This window comes from Leptosomus discolor, chromosome Z, assembly GCF_034619465.1.
Source record: "Leptosomus discolor isolate bLepDis1 chromosome Z, bLepDis1.hap2, whole genome shotgun sequence".
Classification (NCBI taxonomy): Eukaryota; Metazoa; Chordata; class Aves; order Leptosomiformes; family Leptosomidae; genus Leptosomus; species Leptosomus discolor.
The window spans coordinates 72,147,092-72,173,195 of record NC_141419.1 but is presented as its reverse complement, the minus strand read 5'-3'; the positions used below and the strand labels follow the sequence as shown (position 1 = coordinate 72,173,195).

The 26,104-nt window shown below is 37.4% G+C and overlaps 1 protein-coding gene across 3 annotated transcripts in view; it reads right to left on the bottom strand.

The window, feature by feature from the left end:
* PDE4D (phosphodiesterase 4D) overlaps positions 1-26,104 on the bottom strand; it is a 442,846-nt gene that overhangs the window by 223,985 nt on the left and 192,757 nt on the right. The window contains exon 1 of one of the 3 annotated variants that reach the window (XM_086479627.1): positions 2,829-2,953. The exons of the other annotated variants lie outside the window; for them this stretch is intronic. Coding sequence (XP_086335753.1) covers positions 2,829-2,953 — 125 coding nt within the window. Of the gene's footprint in view, positions 1-2,828; positions 2,954-26,104 lie in introns of those variants that run through there. 3 annotated transcript variants of the gene reach the window in all.

Here is a 26,104-nt window from a genome sequence, read left to right as displayed (position 1 = left end):
CTATTAAAATATAAAAATGCTTGTCAGTTTTGGTAACAGCCATGAAAACGAGCATGACAACATTTTAGAATATATATGTGTTGTGTGTATGTAGAAGGTTTACATGCACACATATGAATGATTTTTTTTTTTTCCTCTAAAAAGAGACCTGCAGGTATCAAAACAATTTATAGTCCTAACTCTACAACCTTGATATAACTACCTGGCACTTCCTGTATCTGGTTATTACAGATGCAATTACTTCCCCAAACTTTGATACCTTTTTGTATTGATGACAAAAACCAAGTCAGCTGAGAGACTTCTTGCACATTAAGTAACACAAATAATGTGATCTTTGAGGGAAAATCTTCTATCTCATACAATTACCAGACCCAAAAATAAATGAATGCTGCCCAATGGCAAACAACTTCCCTAAAATTCGTTCAATCCACACTCCTCCCAGACAGTTAAATCTGTATTTTCTTCTATAAGCCACAAAAAGTCTCATTGCAAATCCACACTCAGGAAGACTAACTTGGTGTATTAGGAGATAGGATTTTCTTAGTGATCCAGTCATCTTAAATATTGCATAGTCTAATTCAGGTTCTGGCTCCAAAGTTCAATTAATTTCTTTTGTTTCCACTATATGAATACTCCCATTAACCTTAATACTTCAAAATATTTTAGTTATGAGTTCTACTTTCTCAAAAGCTCCTAAATAATTAGAAATTCTTTACCTACTATTTTTAGTAAGTTCTGCCTTAAACTAGTGCCCTGAAAAATATGACACATGAACATTTTGTGTACATTTGAAATTAATTTGTGCATAGCACCTCTTCTCCCTGGAAAAGACAGCAAAGCGTTCTAGCTGTATGGAGTACAATCTTGCACTGTTGTTTGCATGAGTTTTCGACAGAAGGTCAAACAACAGGTAAAGATCTATGAAACTTCTTGGTATGTGGGAGAGCTTAATTTCCTGATCCTATTTTTAATTATTGTTTTTTAACTGATTTGGATTTAAGCTCACATAAAAGAAAGGAGAATACACAGTCACACAATGCATCAACCTCTTTTATGAAAACCCTGAGACTAATTTATTACATCAATGATAAAAGAGGTTACAATCTTAACTAGTATAGTTATTAAACAAGAGAGAGTCTTCTTTCTGAAAGGCAGCAGCACAGTGCCCTCAGATTAGTGTGATGCCTTAGAAGGCCTTGGAGATGGAAACCAACAGTTACATCACATCGTATTCAGGAGACGCTAGCATCAGCCTCCATGTTCTCCAAAGGCAGCAGAGACCAGAATACGCTCCTTGTTGTTAAGACAATATAAAGGGGGCAATTCCTCTGGCTTACGCTGGCGGTAAAATCAAGTTATGAATTTGTACAATAGCATTTGAATTTCACTGTTGTTTTTCTTTTTCTCCTTAATATACTCACCAGCTATGATCATGTTATATTGATGTGTACCAAAGACTGGAGTCTATATGGTGGCAAATCATTTACAGGACAGAGTAATATGCCCTTCTAATACAGAAAACCTACATTCAGGCTTTAGTACAGCCTGATACTATTTTAGGACAGGGAAATACCATCTTGGGAAAGGTTATGTATTCTACTGATTTTTTAAACTATGAAGAACCAACAGCATATTCAAGAGGAAAGTAGATTTTTTAGAAAAATCATGGAGATCTCTAAACTCTTACATTAAATCAATAAAGCAATTGCCTAAAATGTAAAAAAATGGGAAGTTTTCTTGAAATAGTACTCAAAGTTTTCTTATTAGTTTGATTACTTTTCTTAACAATTATTGTTTTTACATTACGTTATCAGAAATATTGTGGAAAGGCATCGTTTTTGGGGAAAACTGGAGAAAGGTTTTAACTGAAGTTTTCACACTAGATTTTTCATTCTCCATGTTAAAGTTTGTCTTCTTCTATTTAAAATCTACATATAACCTTGTCATTTCAATAAAAAGTATTATGTACCATATAAGCATATGAAAGACTTAAGTTTATAAGTATTGATTTATCCTGATACTACTTTTTGGAAAGCAGCTGGAATACAAGATCATTTTTCTTAAGGTAACCTTTTTTCTAGAATCTCACTGTCTACCTTTCACTCAGAAAAGCTTCTGCTAAAACACTAACCAGCAGTTCTCTGATCCCACATGGAACTTTACACCTGTTTTTTCCACTAGGACAAAATCAAGGGAGATTGATCTTCTTACACAAAAAGTTTCAGTACATCTTTCAATTCCATTCATAAAGGAAATACCTTTTCATGGCACAATTTGATAAAACTGAATAGAAAGAAATTCTGGCAACTGAACAGTATGCAAAAGGCTGTTTCAGCTATTTTGCTAAAATATGAAACAAACATATTCCAGACAAAAAGACAGAAAATATTCCATGTAATGCATAATATCTGACAAATACAATTAAGAAATAATTTGTGACTAATCAAACTCCTAGCATATTTTTTGCTTGAAATAGAGACAATAGCCCTAGTTTACTTGTATTAAAAAATTAAGTAACATTTCTTCCCTGAAAAAGTGTCTAATTATTTGTAACTGCACATACATACAGTACAGTCCAGTCTAAATGGTAAATATTCTGTTCATATCTTTGTGTACAACAAATATAACTTTGTGCTGCTATATTTATTCTGTTACCTGCTATTGTATTTTTTTTTTTTCACTACATTTTTATTGCATGATTCAATATTTAATACAACACAGTGAGTTGGTTCTTTATAGCATGTCCCTTCACACAAGCACAGAAGGTTTAAAGGCAGCAAGCTGTAGACAATGCAAACACTTTGCTGAAGAACAACAAAATCTCATACCGTCTCCTTTGCTGTTTAATATCAATTGGCTTGTTAATAGCATAAGGTGATCCATGAATGTAAGCACTCCGGAATCTAGCCACTTTCTCCAGAGTCAGGTGCTCACAGCTAGATGGTAAACTCATTTTATCCCAATAGAAGCAGTAAGAGACTAACAGCCAAAAAGATGCATTCCTGGGAAAACTGGAAAAAAAATGCTACATAATCAACTTCATTGAAGTATGCTGCTCCAGAAGAGCCAAACACTCCTGCGCCTGGAAAGCAAATGCTCCTCATCTCAGCTGCAGATGCCACCCTTGTGGATGCAGGAAGTTGGCTGCTTATTTCCACCCAGTCATACTCCAACCAATTACTGATTAAGCAGATAAAGCAGAAAGTCACTCAGGAACAGTTTCCCCCACCCCTGGGCACTAATCTTCAGTCTTTTTTCGGTGGAGACAGACGGTAAGCACAGCTTAATCAGCTAAGTCTAATGTCTAAAAAAGCCACAGACTGAATTTAATTTAAAGCAGCAGGTGGCCCAGGAGAGACAACTTTTGCATTTATCAAAAGATTGATGTGGAATGAGGATGATCTACCCACTGGTACACTTGAAATGGTCGAATAACTTTTCAGATTCATGGTATGAACTCAGACTGCTAAGATTTGTTCTATAAACGGTTTCAGGATTTAATCTATATAAAGATGAAAAGATACATATAATTTATCATATATAAGGTTTATATTCTGTGGTATGGTTTTTATTGCATAGCAGCTCGTTCTCAACTAACGCACAGTAACAAAATAGGTGTATAACTTCATAGAAGGATTTACTCTGTCTTTGATCAACAGGAATATATTAAATAGTTTTCCCACACTATAAAAGACACTGTGGGGTTTTTTACACATTCAGCCACTTCTAAATTATCTATGGGATTGCCTTTACTTATGAAAGTCCATCTACTTGGCCTCCACCAACTCAGCGTCTGTGCAATGCTTTTAGAGATCCCAACTACAAAAAGCAAAAAAGTAGTATTTCAGTGCTACTTTCACACACAATCAAATTATGAAGTGATTTTTACACTGTAGCATGAGAATTTGAGGGATACAAAGGAGATTTGCATTCAGTTCAGAAAAAGGTCTATCATGGAGAACTGGAAAAACGGGGGGATTTTGTGCATATAATATATAAATATTATATGCACCTAAATCTATCTGGCTAATATTAATCCTCTTGAGTTGCTGGAATGAAATCAAAGGAGGCTGCAAAGGTGGAACCCCAACAGGAAACAAGACAAAAAAGAAAGATAAGGCTCCTTGAGAAAACAATGGACTGGGGAGTGTTCCCACAGGGGGAATACCCTCTGCCTGGCTCCAGAGAGGGTGGCAACGTTTACCTTTCCCTGGCTGCAGAGCACTAGAGAAGCAAAAAGAAGCAAGCGACAAGGACTCGCCCACAACGTCTCAGTAAAAGCAAAGTAGCAGGGATACCCAGCAGAATGGGAAGCAGGCGCTGCTAAAACCAGGCGTTCTTGCATGATGTCCCCAAAAAAGTTCAGGTGCTAAACTCTGGGCACATATGTTTGTTTACCTTTTGCCCTATGTGTTTTATACTTTGGAAAATAAAGTATTTACTTATTTGAAAAGATTGATCTGGGAATGAATTTAACTTGAATTTAACTAATTCTCATGTCAGAAGTAACCAAAGTGACTGACTGCATTAGACTGGTGCTCTGGGCTGCAACAGCAATGCAGCTGCTCTGTGTGCCACCACCTTGCTGCAAACAGAAGCAATTTGTCCTGCAATTTTGGCAGGTGTCAAAGTCCTCATAGGACTTTGTTAAGTGACAAAAAAGCCAGGCAAAAGGTGGACAGTCATCTATCCTGTAACCTTTCCTTGCATCTAATACAAATTGCCAGTGTAAAAGATAAGCCTTTTTTAGGTTATTCTTAATTCTCTTGGTGTCCTGAAACTTTTTTGTCTGTGTAACTGAAATATAATTGTGCATGCACAGCTCTTGTAAGATTGAGTTCAAGTTTGGTAAACTCTATATTGCATTAACAGCTACTCTAAGGAAAGAGGGGTGTATATTCCTGAAAAGACAAAAATGACTGAAGTGAGAACACCTGAAAATCTGTTAGTCCTTTAAATGTGACAATAATAGTATAAGGCTACATCTGATCCTATTTAGGGTATAAGAGATCAGCAGTTAAAAATCTTTCAGAAATTAATTCAGCTTTGTGAACAGAAAGCTATAATGAATAAGTTAGTCTAATCTAAGCCTCAAAGTAGCAATTTTCCAATGTAAATACAGCTATTATGAAGGAAAAAAAACCTAAAAAGCAAACAACTCCTAACCTCCTACCTTTTAGCTTTTTTACTTTAGTTAAGAAAGAAAAAGAAAGGAAAAAGTTAAGAAAAGCAGGGGAATTTAACAATTATTTAAGAATAATCAGTTTAAATTCAAAGACGAGGGTTTTTTTTTCTTGGTTGTGGTTCGTTGGTTTGTTTTTTTTTGTTTTTTTGTTTTTTTTTTTAATGTGCAACTAAAGACACCTGTAAAACAGTATTTCTATATATGGAGCAGATTCTTACTTGTTAATGAGGTGGAATAGATTCTTTCCATTTGATAACAGGAACTGGAAATATTTGTTCTAGATACAAAAATTTACTTAATTGATGCCTTGAAGATTCTTCTCCGAGGAAGGAGTTAAAGCGTGCATAGCAGCACTTCAGGAGCCATGCTGTGTCGGTAAATTCCCGGTTGCACTGTTACACTGCTGATACCTGTGCCCCAACCAGTGCATTCACTGGGCAGCCCTCAGCAGCTGGGTTGGAAGAGCTGGAATGCTCCTGTCTCCCTCCCAGCAACCTTGCCCTCTTCAGGGGCAATGCTAATTTACTGGGAAATTCATGACAAAAGATGTCTTCCCACCTCATGGTCTATGGTTGCACATCGGATGGGGTATCATATCAACTGCAAAGCACTTTCTACAGGTCTGAAGAGCCCACTAGGCATGATTTTTTTTACCTTTCTTGCATAGATTTTAAGTATAGAGCTACTCTAATTTTGAAGTCTCATTGATACCAGTTATGTTCAGCAGAACTTGGTTTTTACCTGAGAGCTCTTTTTTCCTCAGTGAAGTATGAATCTTTGAAAACTATCCACTAAACACACCTTCAGCTTTAATACCTTCATAAAGTATGCAGCCAAAGTGAACATACTTTAATATAATGTTTCAGAAATAATGTGTGTGCAGGTAATTAGACTATATCCAAATCACTATGAACTAGAGAAATATCAATGGAACAGTATAGCATCAGGATATATCAAAAGCATTTTGAGACTGGATTGAATTTTATGGAATTTTGGCAGAAAAATAAAAAATGCTTAATTTTGATATTTTAAGAGAATCTGAAGTTTTCACTAAGATGTGGTTCAAAGTACTTTATAATATACAAAAATACTCTAAAGTCAAAATTGTAATTGTATTCATAGATTGGATAAAGCTTCTCCTCACACCTCTGTTTTGAAGATTTCCCCTTTATGTATATTTATTTCTTTGACTTACTCTTCTAAATCTTGCTGTTGAGCCTTTTCTGACTGCTGAATACGGGCAACTATTTACAACTCTTACCAGATAAGCAAAAGAAATCTGGGAATGCGTTATTTCAATTCTTCTCCCTTTGACTGATGATTATTTGATTATTCTTCCTATCTTTTAGAGGATGAACTTCTTCAAAAATGTACTGCTGATTTACTTATAAAGAAGATTATTGCAGGAACTGTAAAAAAATTTGCTCATGTATTTTTATTAAGTGCTATATGTACTCTGACAGTGATCTGAGAAAGTATGCTATGTATCTCAAGAAGTGTCAGACAAAAAACTACACAAACAAAAGTCTCTAACATAAAGGTCACATAATAAAGTTGTGAATAAGAACAAGCTTTTACTTATACCACTGCACAGTTTGCATAGACATATTATGAGTCCATCTGTTACAGGTGGGGATAACAAAAATGGTTTTATAAAGTATGTATCAAACACATGCTGGAAAAGACCCCAGGTTCAAAGGAGTGAGACAAATATTCACTAATGGCATATACCTGGCTTGACCTTGTAACATTTTGTCTACCCTTAAAGATGAATCTGTTTTTAACATTCTCTCTTTTAACTCTGTCAATACGTACTTTTTCAATTGAAATGTGGGACTTACACCGACCTTTTTTAAATTGATCCCTACAGATTTTTCTTCCCTTTATTTCATTAAATACCCAAGAGACCTTTCATGAAGACCTTCTGTTACCTCCCTTACATATCATAAAGCCATTAGAATAGCCACACTGGGTCCATTCAGCTCAGCACCCCCTTTGCAACACTGGCCAAGAAGCCTACCATTTATTTGACCTATATCCTAATGACAAAACAAGATTGAATTTCAATAATCATGTAGAAAAAAAATCTTATTGTTCTGACAGAAAAATTATTTAAGGTCATAAAGTAGCTGATAAATAGAAGCAATTAAAAAATCAACAGTTCTTATTAAATCCTGTCTCCAACCATAGATAGTCAGTGTCACTGTATATAATGTTACTTATTAAAAAACATTAATGACATACTGCTGTAGTTACACAGCAGAACAATTCTGTTTATTCATCTCTCCAAATGAACATCTTCCTTGAACATCAGCTGCTACTACTATATTTAGAATAGCAAGGTAGCAATGCCAACATTGTTTACTGAATAGGCAAAATAAAGACATTTTAGAAATGTTAGGTGCTGTTAATATGCATTACTTCTGTAGCATACTGATTAGCAATTTGGCCATTTAGGATCAAACTTGTGTATTCTGTACAGGTTACTAATCAACTAATTTCTGAATCCATTTCTTAGGCATATACCTATGCTCTTTTTATGTGATATCACCTTCCATGGATTTATTTCTTATTTTGCCAAAACCAAACATGTATCATGTATTTGCACACTATTCATCAGGGTTAAATTAAAATTTAAAATGTACAAGTGAAAGACTATGTATCCCATTACAGGTTTCCATGGACAGCTAATTTTCACGAAAGGTATTTTCCATTAGAAATTGTCAGTATATGAAGGTTATAATTTCTGGTTAATTTTCAATTTTTATTGGTTGTTTTATTTTGATATAACCAGGCTGTCTTAAAACCTTCCTTTCAAAACAAAACATACCAAACTCCTCACAAATGTTGTCCACATGGCTTTCATGCTCCACACTTATCACCCGTGAAAGAGGAGGGCATGCCTCTAGCTTAGTTTAACTGATGAAAAAAAAAAAGGTAGAGAAAAAAAAGCTAGAATGGAAAAAAAAAAGGTAGGGAAAAAAAAGCTAGATTGGTATCCTTTCCTGAAGGCAAGGGAGTCTTAAGTTCTACTCAGTTCAAGAAGGACAGGGAACTGCTTGAAAGAGTCCACCGCAGAGCCACAAAGATGATTAACAGGGTGGAACATCTCCCTTCTGATGAAAGGCTGAGGGAGCTGGGACTCTTTAGCTTGGGGAGGGGAGACTGAGGGGTGACCTCATCAATGTTTAGAAATATGTAAAGGGCGAGTGTCAGGAGGATGGAGCTGGGCTCTTCTCGGTGATGTCCAACGACAGGACAAGGGGCAACGGGTGCAAGCTGGAGCATAGGAGGTTCCACATTAACATAAGGAAAACCTTTTTCACTGTGAGGGTGACAGAGCACTGGAACAGGCTGCCCAGAGAGGCTGTGGAGTCTCCTTCTCTGGAGACATTCAAAACCCGCCTGGATGCGTTCCTGTGTGACCTACTCTAGGTGGTCCTGCTTTGGCAGGGGGGTTGGACTAGATAGTCTTTCAAGGTCCATTCCAACCCCTGACATTCTGTGATTCTGTAAGTCTGTGTGAAAAAAGAGGAACTTTTCCTCTAAAAAAAGGTGATGTAGGATATACTATATAGCTTGATGCTGGTCCTAACAAGCTGAGTTCTTGCTCTGAGGAATTTTCACAGTACTTTGTAAACAGCGCTGTCTAATATGATCTACCACTCTAAAGACTTAAGGGTTTCTTTAGGAATCAGACCTTGGATTTCTTGTTCTTATGTTTCAGCTAAAATCACTTTTAAGCTCCTGAGTGTCTGACAGTAGTCTTGAAGTTACAGCCACCTCTCAGAGTTGAGTGTCGATAAAGGTGAGGGTATGTATGCACACATACAGCTGAGCTGCCTGCCAGCCTCCCTTTTGCTCTTGGTCATATAGTCTGTGCTGGCTAGGGTGTTCATCTGTGCTCTTGGTGAACTGATTCAACTTGTTAACTGACAGAGCAAGAACAAAAGTAGTGTTTTGCTAGGCTAAGGATTCAAACTTCTAGAATGAGATGCGTAATTCCATCAGAATACTAATGTCTTTCCATTAGGACTGCCTAGTGCAACATCCCCAAATGAATGTCTACAATAGAGCCGTCTGCTTTTCACAAGTGGGTCCCATTGTAGAAATGTTGAACATTTTCATTTCTAAGTGATGTTGATGAGATCTGAGCAAAGATGTGCTATTAAAAAAACCCGAAAACAAAACTGAAAAATCACAACCTTGGTATTTAAATTCAGCACCCAAAATAAATAGTATCTATTTCTCCCATTAATCTTCCAGTGTCTGACAACAGAAGCACTGCTACCATTTTATCTGTTCAGGTTACTGTAAAGATAAATATACAGACCATTTGTAAAGGCCTCACGTACCACTGAACATTTAAGAAAAGTGAGCAAAGGAACTAACAATTTTTTTTCCTGGCCAAGACTCACAATGTTATACAGACTTTGGAACTTAGTTGTTTTTTTTTTTTTAGTCACAAACAGTGATGAAAAAGTAAAAACCTGTTAGTCCTGTCTATCTCATTGCATACATGAGGCTAAGGTCCTTTGCAAAAGCTGGCAATTATACAACCGAAGACTATCAGTCCATGTATGCAGGGTCAAAATTAAGTTTATAAAGTAAGGACAATTTAATCCTTTCCAAAGCTGGACTGTCAAAGTTTGCAACACAGACTTTCTTAATGCCTTTTTTTGGTATGGAGTTTTAAATATTTTGCAGTAGACAAAGCAAATTGAAAAATGGTGAAAATATTCACAGTTATTAAAATAGTGCAGAAATCATAGTGTACATGCAATAAACAAAATCCCTTCTTTCCATAGAGATCTTACAAGTACCGCACCTTAACATTTCCACTGTGATAGATGTAACGCTTTTGTCCTGCACCAGCCATATTGCATCAAACTAAAACAGAGTATTGGATTCTTTTCCTTGCTATCATCATTCCAATTCCTGATATCTGCTGGGAATCAACTTCAGTCATTGCAGAGAAAATTGCGTGCTGATTTGCAACTGAAATCAGTAGAGAACCTGCTTTCACACACAGGGGCACAGCTTCTGCATTACTGCATGTGGCATTGTGACAGATATGCTATTATGATTTTCTTTTGAAATAAAAGAATGGGTTTATTTCTCTTGCAGGAAGTGTTGGGTAGGGTTTCCTTTCCCTTTTCAAACTGTTGAAAATAATTGGTAGTTAGTCGTTCTCTCTTCCTGTGTCATGGATATACCTGTTTCTGTTCTATGTCTATTACGGATAAATTCTGATTTCTATCAAGGTAAAACGCCACCCATCACCATCTCATAGGAAATCATTCTTTTCAAAATGGCTTCATTGTATGAAATGAGTCACTGCTTCCAAGGGCAAGCTGAAGAGCAAGAGTTAGAAAAACAATATACTCAACTAAGTATTTGCAAAAATTACTCCACACCCCTCTCAAATTTGATGAGCATGTGTTGAAGATAATTACAGGAGTGATGAAAAAAATAAAAATCAAGCCATTATCTCACTTTTGTACTGTAAACAACCATTCATACATAATCATTTACGGTAATGTGTAAGTAAACTTCATCACAAAGCTTTTGAAGCTTTGTAGCAAAGGCTGTTTTTCGCTTTTATTTGAAGCCCATTCAAACTTGTTAAACATAGGCTTTGCTAAGACTATCAATAAATGCCACCTATTCCTGTGTTGTCAGAGCATTAAACTATTGAAGAAAATTAATTCTGCTCTGTAGTGTTGATTCTAATCAGGATCTTAAAATTAAAAAATCTAAAAGTGACCCTTGCCAACATTTGAATGTTTTCTATGGGCTGAGGATAAAACTGTGAACAGTCATCAGATGACACATGATGCCATCTTAGGTACAACTGGAGCAGGTAAAAAGCCAGAGGGAAATTTCAGGAAAATTCCACTGCAAGCCCTGAGGCAGAGGTAGGCAAGTTACTTCCAGAGCTGAATTTGAGTGAATTATAAAGGTCACAATCCCTTTTGTATTCTGTGTCAGTGTAGATCCCATTGTAGACAACTGACAGCTTTTACAGCCTCAGGATTGTGGAAATGAGACGTGACAGCAAAACCAGTCAGAAAAGACTTGTAATGGCACTCTTAGACTTTCATATGATCCTGTTAACTTAGTATGTTTGACCCAGTTGAACACCATGTTACTTGTTTGAAGATTTTGAGAATTGCTGTGTCTCCAAGTTGGCAGAGTCTTGCTTGAATGTGGATGGAGCAAGCCTTCATGTTTGATGGGAGAGATACACTGTTATCACAGCAGGGCAGAACTAAAAAAGGCTGTGTGGAAATTATAACATTCTATTGAGCCAGACTTTGTCACCTTTGAAAAATTCAGCTCTTTTTCAGAAACCACAGAGAAGAATCTGCATAGCGTTGTTCTTTCGACATACTAAAGTAAGGCTCAAAGTAAAATTCTGAAGATGTTACCGGTGAATGAGTATCTTGACTTCTGTGGAATTTTGAAACCACTTTTGTAACAGATTTCAGTTGATGTTGCTGTAAAGAGTCCTTTAGGGACATCTGGCCAATATTGTGCTCAAAGCCTTTGTACTCTTCCAGTTGAGAAACTAACCATTAGGAAAAAAAAAGTCTGCAGAAAGGAGTGGTGTAAGCACAAGTTTGAAAAAGGCCAAAATGAGATTGCTCACGAGTCATCGGGAGGTGATTGTAAGTCTGAGGCAGAAATGCATTCTTTGGTACAAAGAGAAACATTCTTTGGTATGAAGTATGTAACAGACCCAGTTGTATGACTTTTCATTTGGATGAAGTACCTGACCAAAATAATGTGAAACTAAACCTTGAAGCTAGACAGGCACATATTAAATTTCTACCCTGACGCAGTCACTGTACATCATAGTTCCTTTCCAGAGCAAGTATACAGATGTACCTAGGAAAACTGAGTACAGAAGACATGGCCTCATCCAAATACAGTTTCAGAATATGAGCAAATTTTCTGTTGAGAAGCCCAGCAACTAAAGAGAATCAGAGCCATCATGGCTTCCCTGGCAAGTCAGTTCCATTTCATTGCCAAACTCTAGAAGCAGAAAAGGCTAAGATGGAGAAGGAGCATGAGTTAAATTTTGTAGGATACTAACGTGATATAGTATACTATCATCACAACGACATAAGCAAGATCTCAGAACATGATTTTTCACTTTTTAGAAGACTAAAATATTTGGAGACACAGGACAAGTTTTTGTTTTTGGGAAGCCCCCACTGGAAAAACAAGTACTGTCTTGAACATTGTACTTAACCTTAAAAATATACAAACTATTCTAGAATAAATCTCTATAGCAGGACTGAAAAAAAGGCCCAGTATGTATCGCTGTTGTCACTCTGCCACTCTGTGGCCTAATAACAAAAACTCCATGAAATTATCCATCCAAACTTATTAACCACACTGAAGCCCAACAAAATGTGGAGCTACTCGATAATAATAAATGGATCTCCCAAACTAGCATTGTATTTCTTTCTTTTGCTAGTTTTTTTGGTTTTTTGTTTTTTAAAAAAAAAAAGTAAAAGAACCCCTAAACCTGTACTAAGAGTTGTATTCTTACACTTTGCTAGTCTTGTAGTTCACACGGCTGGGGAGGACAGACAGAGAATATGCCCAAAGGATGGCTGGAACAGGGGAGAAGGTAGGGAATAGAGTCATGCTGAGAAAACAGTGCAGGAAGGGATGAGAGAGAGGACAGAGAGCAAGAGCCAGGTAGTCCATGGTTACCCAGAAATGCTGAAAGTTTCGTGCAGACCTCTGGTGACAGGTTGCAGATTGGCACGTTGGACTGTGCATGTTAGTTCCAGGCCCAAACTGGAAAAAGGTAAAGCCATCCATCTTGGTGAAGAGGCAGGAAACAGACTACTCTTCTGAACTCAGCAAGACAATATTAAAACATCCAACAGCCCTGGACATTTGTTACAGATAGTGTAGAAGATACAAGCTGCCACAATCTCGTTTGTGTTGTAGGGAAAGAAAACCGTATCTTATTTTTACTTCTCAGTGGAGTGATTTAGAAAAATCTCTGAAAGGATTACTACTTTCAGATCAGTCACAAACCTAAAATTAAACAGCAAAACTCAGCTCCCATAATTTCCCTCTAGATCCCTTGTATTTTCTATCCACAAGAAAGTCACTGTACCAAAGTCAGCTAGCCCTATTCAGATTTATTTGTATTGGTTTATTTCAGCAGCCTCTCTGAACAAACTACATGGTATTAGGCATTTTACATACATTCCAAATATGGAAAGTATGCAGTATGTTACCTTATAATTATCTGATGTTATCTTAAACATCTGAGACTATTTGCCTCAAACTGAGATATGAACAAAGACTTTCAGCTTATCTCAGGTGCAACAAGACAAACCAGATACATTTCCATTTCTGCTGTCATCATCTGTAGCACACACTACCCATGACTGCTTCTCTTTTATTAGCACATTTGTTCCAATACTATGATCTACTACACTCTTGTCCCTATGAGTACACAGCTTTAATTCCTGTAACAGCCTGTTGGAAGACATGTTATTTGCTCTTTCGAAGAGCACATTTTTAGTGCTTAATTCTGTGTCTGCAGCATAACACAGAAAGAATGGAAATGACCATGAAAATGCATTCAAAACCCAGTAAAAGCCCACTGCAATCTAGATGAAAAATGTTTCCTAAAAAAAGTTCTAATACTCAAGCTTTTAAATCAGTAATACTCTGCTACTAAATACATGATTTGCATCCAGCTTTCCTCTAACAGAAAGAAGAGTTGCATATTAAACTGATTTGACAAAACATGTTAGAAAAACATTAGTAGAAGTGGCTAGAACTATTCTAGGTAAAATGTCAATATTTAAAACCAAAAAGGATTAGGTTAAAAAAAGAGAGATAACTCCAAAGCAAGGCTGTGTTTTAGTTCAGCTTGGTTTGTGTTTACGAGCACTCAGTTATGTTTGTGCCATTTTTCAGCACTGTCTCTTGTGTATGCATGAGATACTGTAAAATACTGTGTGCATACACAAGATATTATCTAAATAATACAAATTGCACAGTTGAGTGGTCCCTACACAAATAAATAGAAGAATTTACCTGAAATATGCCTATTTCTTTTTTCTGCGTGGTTCAAAAGAAACTCATTCTACCTTCCAAGCCCCAATTCCTTTCCTCTTAGGGACATCTTTCTGAATGGTTCTATTATTTGGCCTTTGAGGATGGTAATACAGGGATTGCAATAGCAAGTTCTCAACAGGCTCCCTGTCAAAGAACTCACAAAAGTCAGATTCAACCTTATTTTCTGGCAGAAAGCAGTCAGCACTATGAAATGTGCTTGTACAAAAAGGGTAAGATTTGCCAGATACGTATCTTACAGTTGATTTTTACTGTATCATGGGACTTGCTTCTCTTAAACACCAAAAGGTGTTTTAAATGAGAAGAAAGAAGTTTCAAGTTGTAGGGAATGGACACATAGTCACAGATTGGGTTTTTAAAATATATATTTTAACACATATTAATCCTCTCTCTTTGCATGTAATACATCATTTTGAAGGAAAATATTGTGAGACAGTATATTTTTATGTGTATCAAAAGCTTTACAAGACTGCAGTGTTTACTAGCTTCTTTTTTTCTTTCTAGAACTACAGAGCAAAAAGATCCTTTTTTTTTTTTAATGACTGAACAAGAGAGTTTCCATCGAATGATGACTCAGAAGAAGAGATATTATTTTAGTATCTTGAGCAGTAAAATATAATAACAGTAGGGATGAACTTTTAAACTAAAAATGAAGGCTTAATGAGCTTTCTCATTTCCCTATCCCAGCCACATACATTTTGCTATACCAAAACCACCACATTGCCCTCTACAGGTTGATTCAGTAACGCACTCCGTACCAAACCATTCCGTCTGCCTGAAGCACATTACCTCCTATAGACCTGAACTATGATATCTATTACGAAAAGCTTTAAAATTATGTCTTTATTATAAAGTTAGCCAGTATTTGTATCTCTAATATTCTCAGAGAAAATACAGACGATTGAAAGATCTGAATATAGAGTAGCTATGTAGATTCATTGAGAAAACTGTATCGAGGGCCAGAAAAAGAGCACATTAAATGTGAAAAGAAACAGCATGTGTGGCTTTTGATTTGTTGTTATTGCTGTTCCTTTAAACTTATTTAATTTTTTAATTGGAAGAATAATTTATTTTAATAGCTGGGTTAAATATTTTAACTATGTATTATAGACAAAAAAGAAGTTTGCAATAAAAATAGACATGACGATCTCCCATTTTCAGAAAACTGCAGCCTTTTAAGGCAGTATTCCTCTATGTCTGCATGTCTTTAGTTCCGGAAAAGCTAAATAAACCATTCTTTAAAACAAGGGAAATATTGAAAATGTTGCCCATATGATTTTTATTTTTAGGCAAGGCAGAGTTCCTTATCCATCATTCCTACAATTGCAGTAAATACTGTCTAGTCTTCTCCTTTTCAGCCTCTGAATCTTTCTTCAGGTAAAATCTTTCCTATGAAGCTATTTTCCAAACTGGCTGGATGTTCAAGGGTGAGATTCCTTCTACTCATCATGCCACTGATGCTACCTGGAGTAAGTGGGTTGCATTAATCACACAGCGGGCCCGAATAGCAAACCCCAATCATCCAGGAATCTTAAAAGTCATTACTGATTGGCTGGAAGGTAAAGACTTTATAATGACACCAGAAGAAAGGGTAACACATGCTGTAGAAGACCCACCATATAATCAGTTGCCAGATAATAAAACACAATATGCTCTGTTTACTGATGGATCCTACCACCTTATAGGGAATCATTGGAAGTGGAAAGCTGCTGTGTGGAATCCCACACGATGAGTCGCAGAAGTGGCCGAGGGAGAAGGTGAATACGGTCAGTTTGCTGAGGTAAAAGCCATCCAGTTGGCCTTGGACATTGCTGAACAGGAAAAGTGGCCAGTACTCTTACCTTTACACTGACTCGTGAATAGTAGCTAATGCCTTGTGGGGTTGGTTGAAGCAGTGGAAGCAGAATAACTGGCAGAGCAGAGGTAAACCAATTTGGGCTACTGCATTGTGGCAAGACGTTGCTGCCCAGCTGGAGAAACTAATTGTCAAGGTACGTCAAGTAGATGTTCACGTACCTAAAAGTCGGGCCACTGAGGAACATCGAAACAATCAGCAAGTGGATCAGGCAGTGAAAGTGTTCCAAACAGACCCAGACTGGGAACATAAGGGTGAACTATGTCTAGCTCAGCGGGCCCATGACACTTCAGGACATCAAGGAAGAGAGATGCAACGTACAAGTGGGCTTGTGACCGAGGGGTGGATTTAACTATGGACGCTATTGCACAGGTTATCCATGATTGTGAAACTTGCACCACAATCAAGCAAGCTAAACGGTTAAAACCTTTGTGGTATGGCGTATGATCATTGAAATATAAAAATAGAGACATCTGGCAGACTGATTATATCACACTGCCTCAAACCCGCCAGGGTAAGCGTTATGTGCTTACAATGGTGGAAGTGACCACTGGATGTCTGGAAACATATCCAGTACCTCATGTCACTGGATGGAATACCATCCTGGGCCTTGAAAAGCAAATTTTGTGGCGACACTGTACTCTAGAAAGAATTGAGTCGGATAATGGGACTCATTTCAAAAACAGTCTTACAGGCAACTGGGCTAAGGAACACAGTATTGAGTGGGTATATCATATTTCCTACCATGCTTCAGCCTCTGGAAAAATTGAACAGTACAACGGACTATTAAAAGCTACTCTGAAAGCAATGGGTGGTGGAGCTTTTAAAAATTGGGAGAAGCATTTAGCACAAGCTACCTGGTTAGTTAACACCAGATGATCTATTAACCGAGCCAGTCCTGCCCAATCTGACCTTTTACATACAGTCAGAGGGGATAAAGTCCCTCTGGTGTGTGAAAGGAATTTGTTGGGAAAAACTGTGGGTATTTCCTGCTTTGGGCAAAGGCAAACCCATTTGTGGGTTTGCTTTCGTTCAAGGACCGGGACATACTTGGTGGGTAATGATGAAGGATGGTGAAGTCCAATGTGTACCTCAAGGGAATTTAACTCTGGGTGAGAATACTTAATTCTGACCTGTACGGTCTTAACTGCTACATAATACTAACAGTGTTCAATAAGCGTCTTTCAGGATAACCAGAGCTAGCCTCGTGGAGTGATGTCCAAAAACTTCTTTGAGATGGACTTGCAAACCATGGGCAACAAAACGTAACAAACTTCATGCCATTTTTCCTGCACTGAGAGACTGCTATGGAAAATGGAAACCCATAATCATGGACTAAATAAACCTAATGAACTTTCTTGTAAAAAGACAAATCATAAGCTAGTAATGAGTATGACATAAATGGTACGGAATAAGGGGTGGAATGTCCTGGTTTGGGCTAAACCAGAACTAATTCTGTTTTAGTGCTTTAATTTTTCAGTTAAATATTTTCTAACTAACGGCACTGTCTGATACAGCAGCACGTTTTTCCAGACAGTGACTGCTCCCAGCAGTGATAAGGCCTGATGTTTATAGTCCGTACCAAGGAATGGTGTGCGGAGAGGCCCTGGCTTGTACTTGTTCTTGTAGTGACCAAGGTCACTGCTAAATCTTGTGCTCCATGTTGGGGTCCTGGGAGGGAAAAGGGTCGCAAACACGTAAAAGGTCGCACCTGGAGGGAGGAGCGAACCGGACAGGTGACCCAAACCTGACCAACAGAGTGTTCCATCCCATATACGTCATATTCAGTATAAAGCTGAGAGATCATGAGGGTCTCTCTCTCTTCTTCAATGGTCGACATCTGAGGAGGAGTCTGTCTGTTCTTCTGTCGTCAATCCCGATCCGTGCATCCCTGAATCCAGTGCCTGAGTCCAGCTCCTGCATCCCGTCCCTGTCTGCTGCTAAGTCCAGCCTGGGACTGCCTCAGTGCCAGCCCTGCAGCGTCAGTGGTGATGTATTGTCATCAGGGTGGGGGGAGTTGGTTTCCGTATTGGTGATGTATCTATTTGTATATATTTTATATATTGTATATATTTCACATATTGTATGTATTTGCTTATTTCCTTATTCTTATTATTCTCTTTTATTGTAATTGTTTCATTAAAGCTGTTTTAGTTTTCTTTTCCAAAAAGTAAAGTCTCTCTCCCTTGTTCTCTCTCCTTTTCCCTTTTGGGAGGGGAGAGGGGTTAATAGAGAGCGTCTGTCATCTGTTAGTGGCTGGCCCAGCCTCAACCTGTGACAATCTCAAAAATAATTTATTTAAGTTTTTGTCATAGTTTCAGTTATGTATGTGTGTGCCTGTGTGTCTGTATGCGTGTTAATACAAGCATAGGGAAATTTAATGTAAGCAGAGTATAATTAGTAAAACTAAAATTCGTGCAAGATTAAAGTTAATTGTTTTTCAGTCATGTGTAAGAAAAGCTTTAATGGCTACCAAGCCCAGGATCCTGAGTTTTGCAATGAAACTTATACAGATTCCTAAGCCAGTACCAGTCTTGAGGGTTTTGCAGTTTGACACCGGTACTAGAAAGGACAAATTGATGGATGACATCTGTCTCTGCCAGTATGGCAGCCTTCAGTGTCACGTCCAGGACTCCTGGAATCCCCTATAGTGCCACTAGACTTTCAAAGCTCACATTTGGAGAGTATGGAGCATCTTCCAGCATCTTTGCTTATATCCTGAAAAGAATTCGAGTGTGAGATTCATGTTTCTGTTGCAAAAACCTTCACTTGTATCGTTTTCCTTGTAACTATCTTTTTTTTCACTCTCCTCCTCCTCTCTTCCTCTTTTTACTCCTCTCAGCCTTCCTAACTAAAAGCAAACAGCCCTAGCTGTCTAAGGGTGCTTCCTGTATTCCTGTGACTATAACTACAATGGAAGCTATCAATGTTGTAAATAGCTCCAAATCAACACAGGACAAGCAGATTTTGGAAAAGCTCAGGAGGCCAGCTGTTTTCCCTGAGATTGCTTCACCAAATGGTTGTGAGACAAACTACAAAGACCCACAGTTAGAAGCATTTTTCCACCTTTTTCACCTTTTACTTTTGTTTGGTTTTGCCTTGTTTCCATTCAAGGAAGCAAGATCAAACTACTTAATAAAAAAAGCATCACCACCACTTCAGATACTGTATGTAAACCTTTTCCCAAAAGGGCAATTTCTTCCATCTTTGATATGCTCCAAATCACCGTCAAACATAGAGACTTCTGCCATCAAAACTCTCTGGACGCCCTCTATTTCAACATTTTAGGAAATAAAAAGTCTTTACATTAATAACGTGATCCTGGACCACGCAGAAGAGGGAGTGCTGCCTGCAGTTCACCTGGGCAGCCTGCAAGTGCAATGAGCATTTCACGAGCAGTTGCTATAATCACCTCCTCTCCTTTCACAAATTCTATGCACACTAATTCTCTGTAATGGTCACATTCCACCAAAAATAAAGCAGATGAGCACATAAACCAAAGTGAATTCTTACCAAATGGCCCTTCATTTTTGTTGTCTTGATTTTTACCTTTTTTGTTGCACTTCAAGAAGGCAGAGAGGAATGTTAGGTTTTCTGTCAGTTTAATGAAGAAGAATACAGAGAGTACTTACCTAGAAAACAGAACATCAAGAAAGGAATTATTAGAACATGGAAGCTTATAGTTTTTACTTACCTCATTAGCATATGCAAGTATTTTCAGAAGCACTAGGAAAATGGATGATTTCTATTTAGGTATCAATGCTAATTTTTTTAATGTCACTGCACCACAAATGCGAACCTAGCACATATACATATATATACATATACACACATATATATATAAGGGCACTGTATATCTTTGATATTCAAAATTATTTCCAAATTTTGTTATGAATCTTCTTTCTTACAGGCACTGTTCATTAACAAGTCTCTTAGAATACTTAATATTTGATACAGCACTTATATTTGACAGCTTCTGTACAACATCTCTTTTTCTGCGGACAACCTCATGTAAATTTTTATTTCAATTATCAACTACAACATATATATTTGTACAGTTGCAGTTAAAATTAGGTTTTAGTTTAGTATTCTTGAATAACACTAGATCTAGTAGTATCAAACATGAAAGTAAAATGTGCGTCCTCAAATTTTCATAGAAAATGAAGTTTTGCAGCCATTACACTTATAGATAGATCAAATTTTAGAAAGATTAAAAATTAAGTATTGCAGATATTTTATGATCCCTAAAGTTCCTTTGTTATTTAGTTCCATAAAAAAATTCTGTGCCACAAATTGGGACAACTGAAAAAGATTATAAAAATCACTTGAATTACAGGAAGAGCTATATAAGAGGAAACAAGAATGCCCTGCGTTTAAAATGTGGCTAGACCACCAGGAATTTTATCAGTGCTCAGGACAGTGTTTCTCTCTAGTAATTTATCCAAATTCTGACAACAATAAACAGTAAAGAATTAGTCTATTTTAAAATACCGTCTTCAGTAGTCTAAAATCATATATTCTGGCATCTTAGTTACATAGACAGGGAGACTCCTGGTCAAAAAACCTCCTACAACCTAAGAATGTAAACCCAAAGAATAAAGCCCTATTTTTCAGAACTCCTGCATTTCCAATCTATTACACTTTCAGTAGAAATACTGTGGAAATAGGATTAAAGAATGGCTGAATGCTCAGTCCAGAAGCAACACTGAAGAGCCTCATGAGGAATACAAGACTATACAAATGGATCTGACACACGTTACAAGTCATTGCTACTGTAAAACACTGCTCTCTATGCTTTTCTATTCATCCTTTTTCTGGCTTGTTTTTCATGATCTCTTCCTCAGTAAAAACCCAAATCACCCCCTGGTGTTGTTTATTCGCCTAACATCTGGACTTTCCAGGCATCAGTATCAGATTCCCCTTGGTATTGTCAACTAGAGACAATTAATGAGAATCCAAGCACACACACCAATTCAGATGTTAATCAATGACAGGTGCACAACTGGAGAAAACCAGAAAGGAAGTGACTTGCCTGCTTTCGAACTGCTCGGACTGCCTTGAAAAGGATCTAAACTTTGTCACCTAAATCCAGTTCTACTCAAGGCAAAAATCATTCTAAACATGTAACAAACTGTTGAGAATCCTGGCCATCATGACTGTCACAAACTGTGGCATGTACTAACCCCCAAATGTGAGATCTATTAAAAAGTGAGAGGACAAGAAAACTATTCATTATGTGCATCAGCTGATTTTTTTCATCATAGCCTCACTGTAAATGAATTTGTATTTTGTATTACTGTAAGTCACTGTGTTTGTTTGTTAGAGGTCTTACAAATCTGCATGATAGCAATTATGCATGTATGATACATTCCTAAAAATTCCATAACTATCTTATATTAAAAATGTTTTTTTCTATTCTTATTACTTTTGCCTAACGATTTAGAAATGGAAATTAATAATATAACTGTAGAAGAAAGGTATGATAAAGAGCCATTTATTAGACTTAATTTAGAGCTACTACAAAACTGACTTCTAAATTGGACATAAGTCTTAGGGGAAAAAAGAGTGGAAAGATTTTTCTGAAGCCAGGTACAGTGTTCAGCAAAAACAGGCTGAAGAAGATCTTAACTGGCTGAAGAAATGAGTATTATTAATTAAAGACCTCAGTACATGAAGGCTAACAGTATTTATAATCAGGAGAAGCTGACTACTGACAACTTCATGTTTTACATCCATAGGCTGAGTTACATTTTCACTCTTTTTCAAAACTTGTTTCTTAGACACCTCTTTTGCTTTATGATAGCTATTGTGTGGCCTTTAGGGGATAGTGGAAATAAGAAGATTATAAGAAAATACCTTGACAAATGCCATGAAGAATATTTTCTCATTAAGGAAAAAGCAAATTCAGCAGTTACCAAAATATCTTCATTTTAAAGTTTTTTCTCTTTTAACGTGTTAAGGCAGCATAGAAATGCACATTTTACTGGTATAGAGTATAGCTAACTCTGCCAAGCAGTGTAACTAGATTTAGATGCTTCTTCAGACCCAGAGGATCAAAACAAGACACACACCCCTGTACGCTATCTTAAAATAGCACCACCTGTCTCCTTCTCTCCTCATACTTGCTTCAGTGACAAAAGATCTGTAAAAACAGTTTTTAGAAAACGAAGAAGATTTCATGTCATACAACAAGGAAGGGTTTTAGGGTAACCAGTTTAGCTTTCATTATGCCCTTTCCTCTTCATCTATAGATATTACATACAAGGCTAGAACATTTGTGATTTTCAGTCAGACCTCGAAAGGATACCAGCTTCTGACAGAACTGTAGATGTGCTTGTTGAACTACAGCTCATAGACCTCCACTTCTCCCACCACAGCAGAAATAATTCACACACCTCTGGGTGTCATGCAGTGCCACAGCTTCTGGTAGCTGCACTAAAACCAGGAACAAGACGGGAAGCTGTGCTGTGCAATTGTATTGGACAGAGTCAAGATCAGGTTAATGTATGCTCTTTCTTAGTGGGGCTCATCAGCTTGTCTGCCAGACTGGCTTATATCTCAGGCACTTCAAAGCATTAATGGAGCAAGCAAAGGACTTCTCCATTGACATTAGGAATGGTGAGACTCAAATAGAGGACCGTCTCACTGAGACATATAGCGAGGAATGTTGAGGGAACCGGGTCTGGATAGCACGGATAAGGGCAGAGAGATACAATTACTGTATTGAACTACCTATAGGGAGGATATAGGGAGGTAGAGCCAGACGCTTCTCAGTGATTCATGGAGGAAGGAGAAGAAACAGCAGTCACAGTTTGCACAAAGTAATATTTTGAATGGTCATAAGGAAAAAAAATAGTCTTCTCAATGATGATAGTTAAGAACAGAAACCAGCTGCCTAAAAGTTGTGTGGAATCTCCACTCTTGCAGATGCTCAAATCTTCACTGGTGAAGGCACAGTGAAACCTGATCACACTTTGATGTTAGACCTGCTTTCAGCAGAGGATTAGATAAGATACCTTCCAGAGAATCCTTCCAAGCGAAATTATTTCATGATTCAGTGATTCAAACTCCATAGTTACAAATAATAAAAATACAATTTTATAGAAGGAGAACAGAAATGAGAAGGCCAGAACACTCCTTATACCTTTCCCTTTCCTTGACATGACACCATGCATCAGCTGTAGGAATCACCCTGTGCTCGCCCCGCACTATAGGACAAAATTTTATTTTCTATGCTTAAAACTAACAGCTTCCTTATTGACATAATTTTTTGTGCAGCCCAGATACTCTGTAATCAATTGTCTACAATTGATCTAAAAATGCATGCTCTAAACACGTAAGTATTGTTAAACTTTTCCTGTTTCTGTATGTACCAAGTTATAAAACAGTTTTGCAACTTGGGAAAGGGAATAAACACTTCCTAAGAAGCAGACAGTTTTATCAGTGTATTAGATGTGTAAATCGATACTTGCTTTTGATCTTTTATGATATAATCCATTTGAGATTTATTTTTTTAATTCCCTCAACAATTTTGAAATGTCTGTAAAAATTCCTTGTTGTGGCTTGTACATTTGTATTCTGGGCTAGACTATGTTCTTCTCTGATAGGGCCTAGTGAAATAAATATTATGGAAATGACACATAGGAACAAAACCAAGGTATAATATTAAATATATTAACAACAATAACATTGCTTGCTATATTGAATTAGTATGATAACAGATCAAATATGTCATTTTGTAATGTCTGTCTACCATTACCTATTTTGTCAGCCAGCCATGCTTTCTAATGCCATGTAAGAGGGATAGGTATCCTGGAAGCATTAGGCAGGGCTGTATTTGTATGTTTTCCAGTCCATAGAGGGAAGATGGAAAGGATGAGCTTCTCTTATAGTTTAAATTAGCTTCTCTGGTAGTTTAAATTAGCTTCTCTGGTAGTTTAAATATTACAATGGACATCTTCATAAAGTCCCAAATTTGTACACATCTTTAAAAACAAGTTCTAGCTTTGTAAACCTATTTTCTTTACATGCAAGATCAGTGTAAATTTATAATGTTTGAACTTTGGCATTGATGGATAGACCTTGGTGGTGCTGTTGCAGAACTCCTAATTAAAGCCACAGCTGGAGGAAGAATTATAAGGACAAGAACAAATCTGGAGCAATTTTAGTTCCTCCCCTCGAAACACACTCAAATCCTCTCAGCCTTTTTGTAGAAAAGCTCAATACCAGATGGAGAAGTATAATTTGCTTCTCAATAGACTGCAGAATAAAAATACTTGCATAATGAATATTTGAAAACTGACTGCTATATGGCACTGCCACGACATACAGAGCATTTCCATTCTATACTTTCTTTTGTTTGTTCTTCTTCAGGAAAATCTCAAAGATGCCTGCTCTGAAAATAATGATTCTTAACTGCTGACAGTACACATCAGGCATAGAGAGTAATCTCTGCATGTTTCTACTCCTGTGTAACACTGACAGCTAGAGGAACTGACAACAGGAGAGATATTTGTGGTCTAATATGTGTTTTCATCACGAGAAGAAAATGTTAACTGCTGTCTACAATATTTCTACCACCCAAAACTGTTTTCTTCACACCTTCCTCCTCCCCCATACTTTCTCTCTTCCATATTCTTTTCTTTCTGTACTTTTGCATAAATTCATTGCCTTCATGCTTGTCCATTCGGCTTTATTAAATTTAGGACTCAGACATGCATATGTTTAGCAAATGGTGGTGACTCTTGCTTTTGTTCAGTAGCCCATTTCCTCTGCTCTCCCAGCTCATACAGCAAGGCATCCCTGTCCTCCCAGGAGAGGCTGTTGTTTCCAGGGAAAAGCTGGTAAAATGGAATATGTGAGTGCTGCTGAACCACTTCAGCACAAAGAATCACTTCAATGGCTATTGCAAGTGAATTACACTAAGTTACCTGATTTTGGACTGAAGTGGCCAAGTGGTGCTTTCAGGCTTCCTATTCTGGCCAAGCTCTGGCAAATGCAAACATTGTGAGGGGATAGTAAGAAAGGCGTGAGGAGAGAGATATGCCTGTAGCTATTCACAAAATTATCTCCACCCCATCCTGAAAAAAAGAAACCAATGAAGATCCTGCAGCTGCATTGCAGAGAAAAACGAGGGCTGAGAAGAGATTTGCCATCAACAGAAGAAAGAGCAGCAGGGCAGTTGCTAGCCCTCTTGTCAGAACAGCACCCTCGGTAACAACCCCCTGGAGAGCGAGGGCAGAAGGCTTCTGCCTTTCTGTGCAGCAGCACGTTGTACTGTCAGTACTGCGCCTGCAGCAGGTCCTGCAGGGATCTTGCATTATGATGTGGAGTGACTGAGAGTTTTAGTCCTGGCTACATCTGGTCATCCTGCTTGCTGCAACAGCCCTGATGCCAGGGAGATCAGACACTTTCAGAAAGCCTATTTCCCATGACTACCAGGTAAGATAAAGCAGTGACGAGTTTTCATCTCCTGAATACTTCATGTCCATACCTATGGACTCTGAGCTTTAACTATGAGCACACCTTAATGTGCTCCCATTTGAAATTTATGCAAGCTTCTAAATCACACAATCTGGAACCACGAGGATTAGAGCAGAAAATATGTTTTAAAGAGAATATTTAAAGGATCTCAGGGAAGCTGTGCTATTGAACTGCTTTCTACCTACTGCTACTCTGTTCTCTTCACCACTGCAATTCCTCTCCTCACAACCTGCCTAATATTTAAAGATAGTCGAGTAGTTGTAATCCAAATAGTCTTCAAACATTTCAATGAAAAACATACCTCTTGAAAACAAATACAAGTAGATACTAGCCTGATTTGATAGCTCTTCTTTTAAGATTATGTAATACTTTCTGCATCACTGACTATTCTAGCAATAAGATGTGACCAATATGACGTGTCTGATATATTTGGCAGTTGAATAGGACTGCATTTCAAAGTAAAA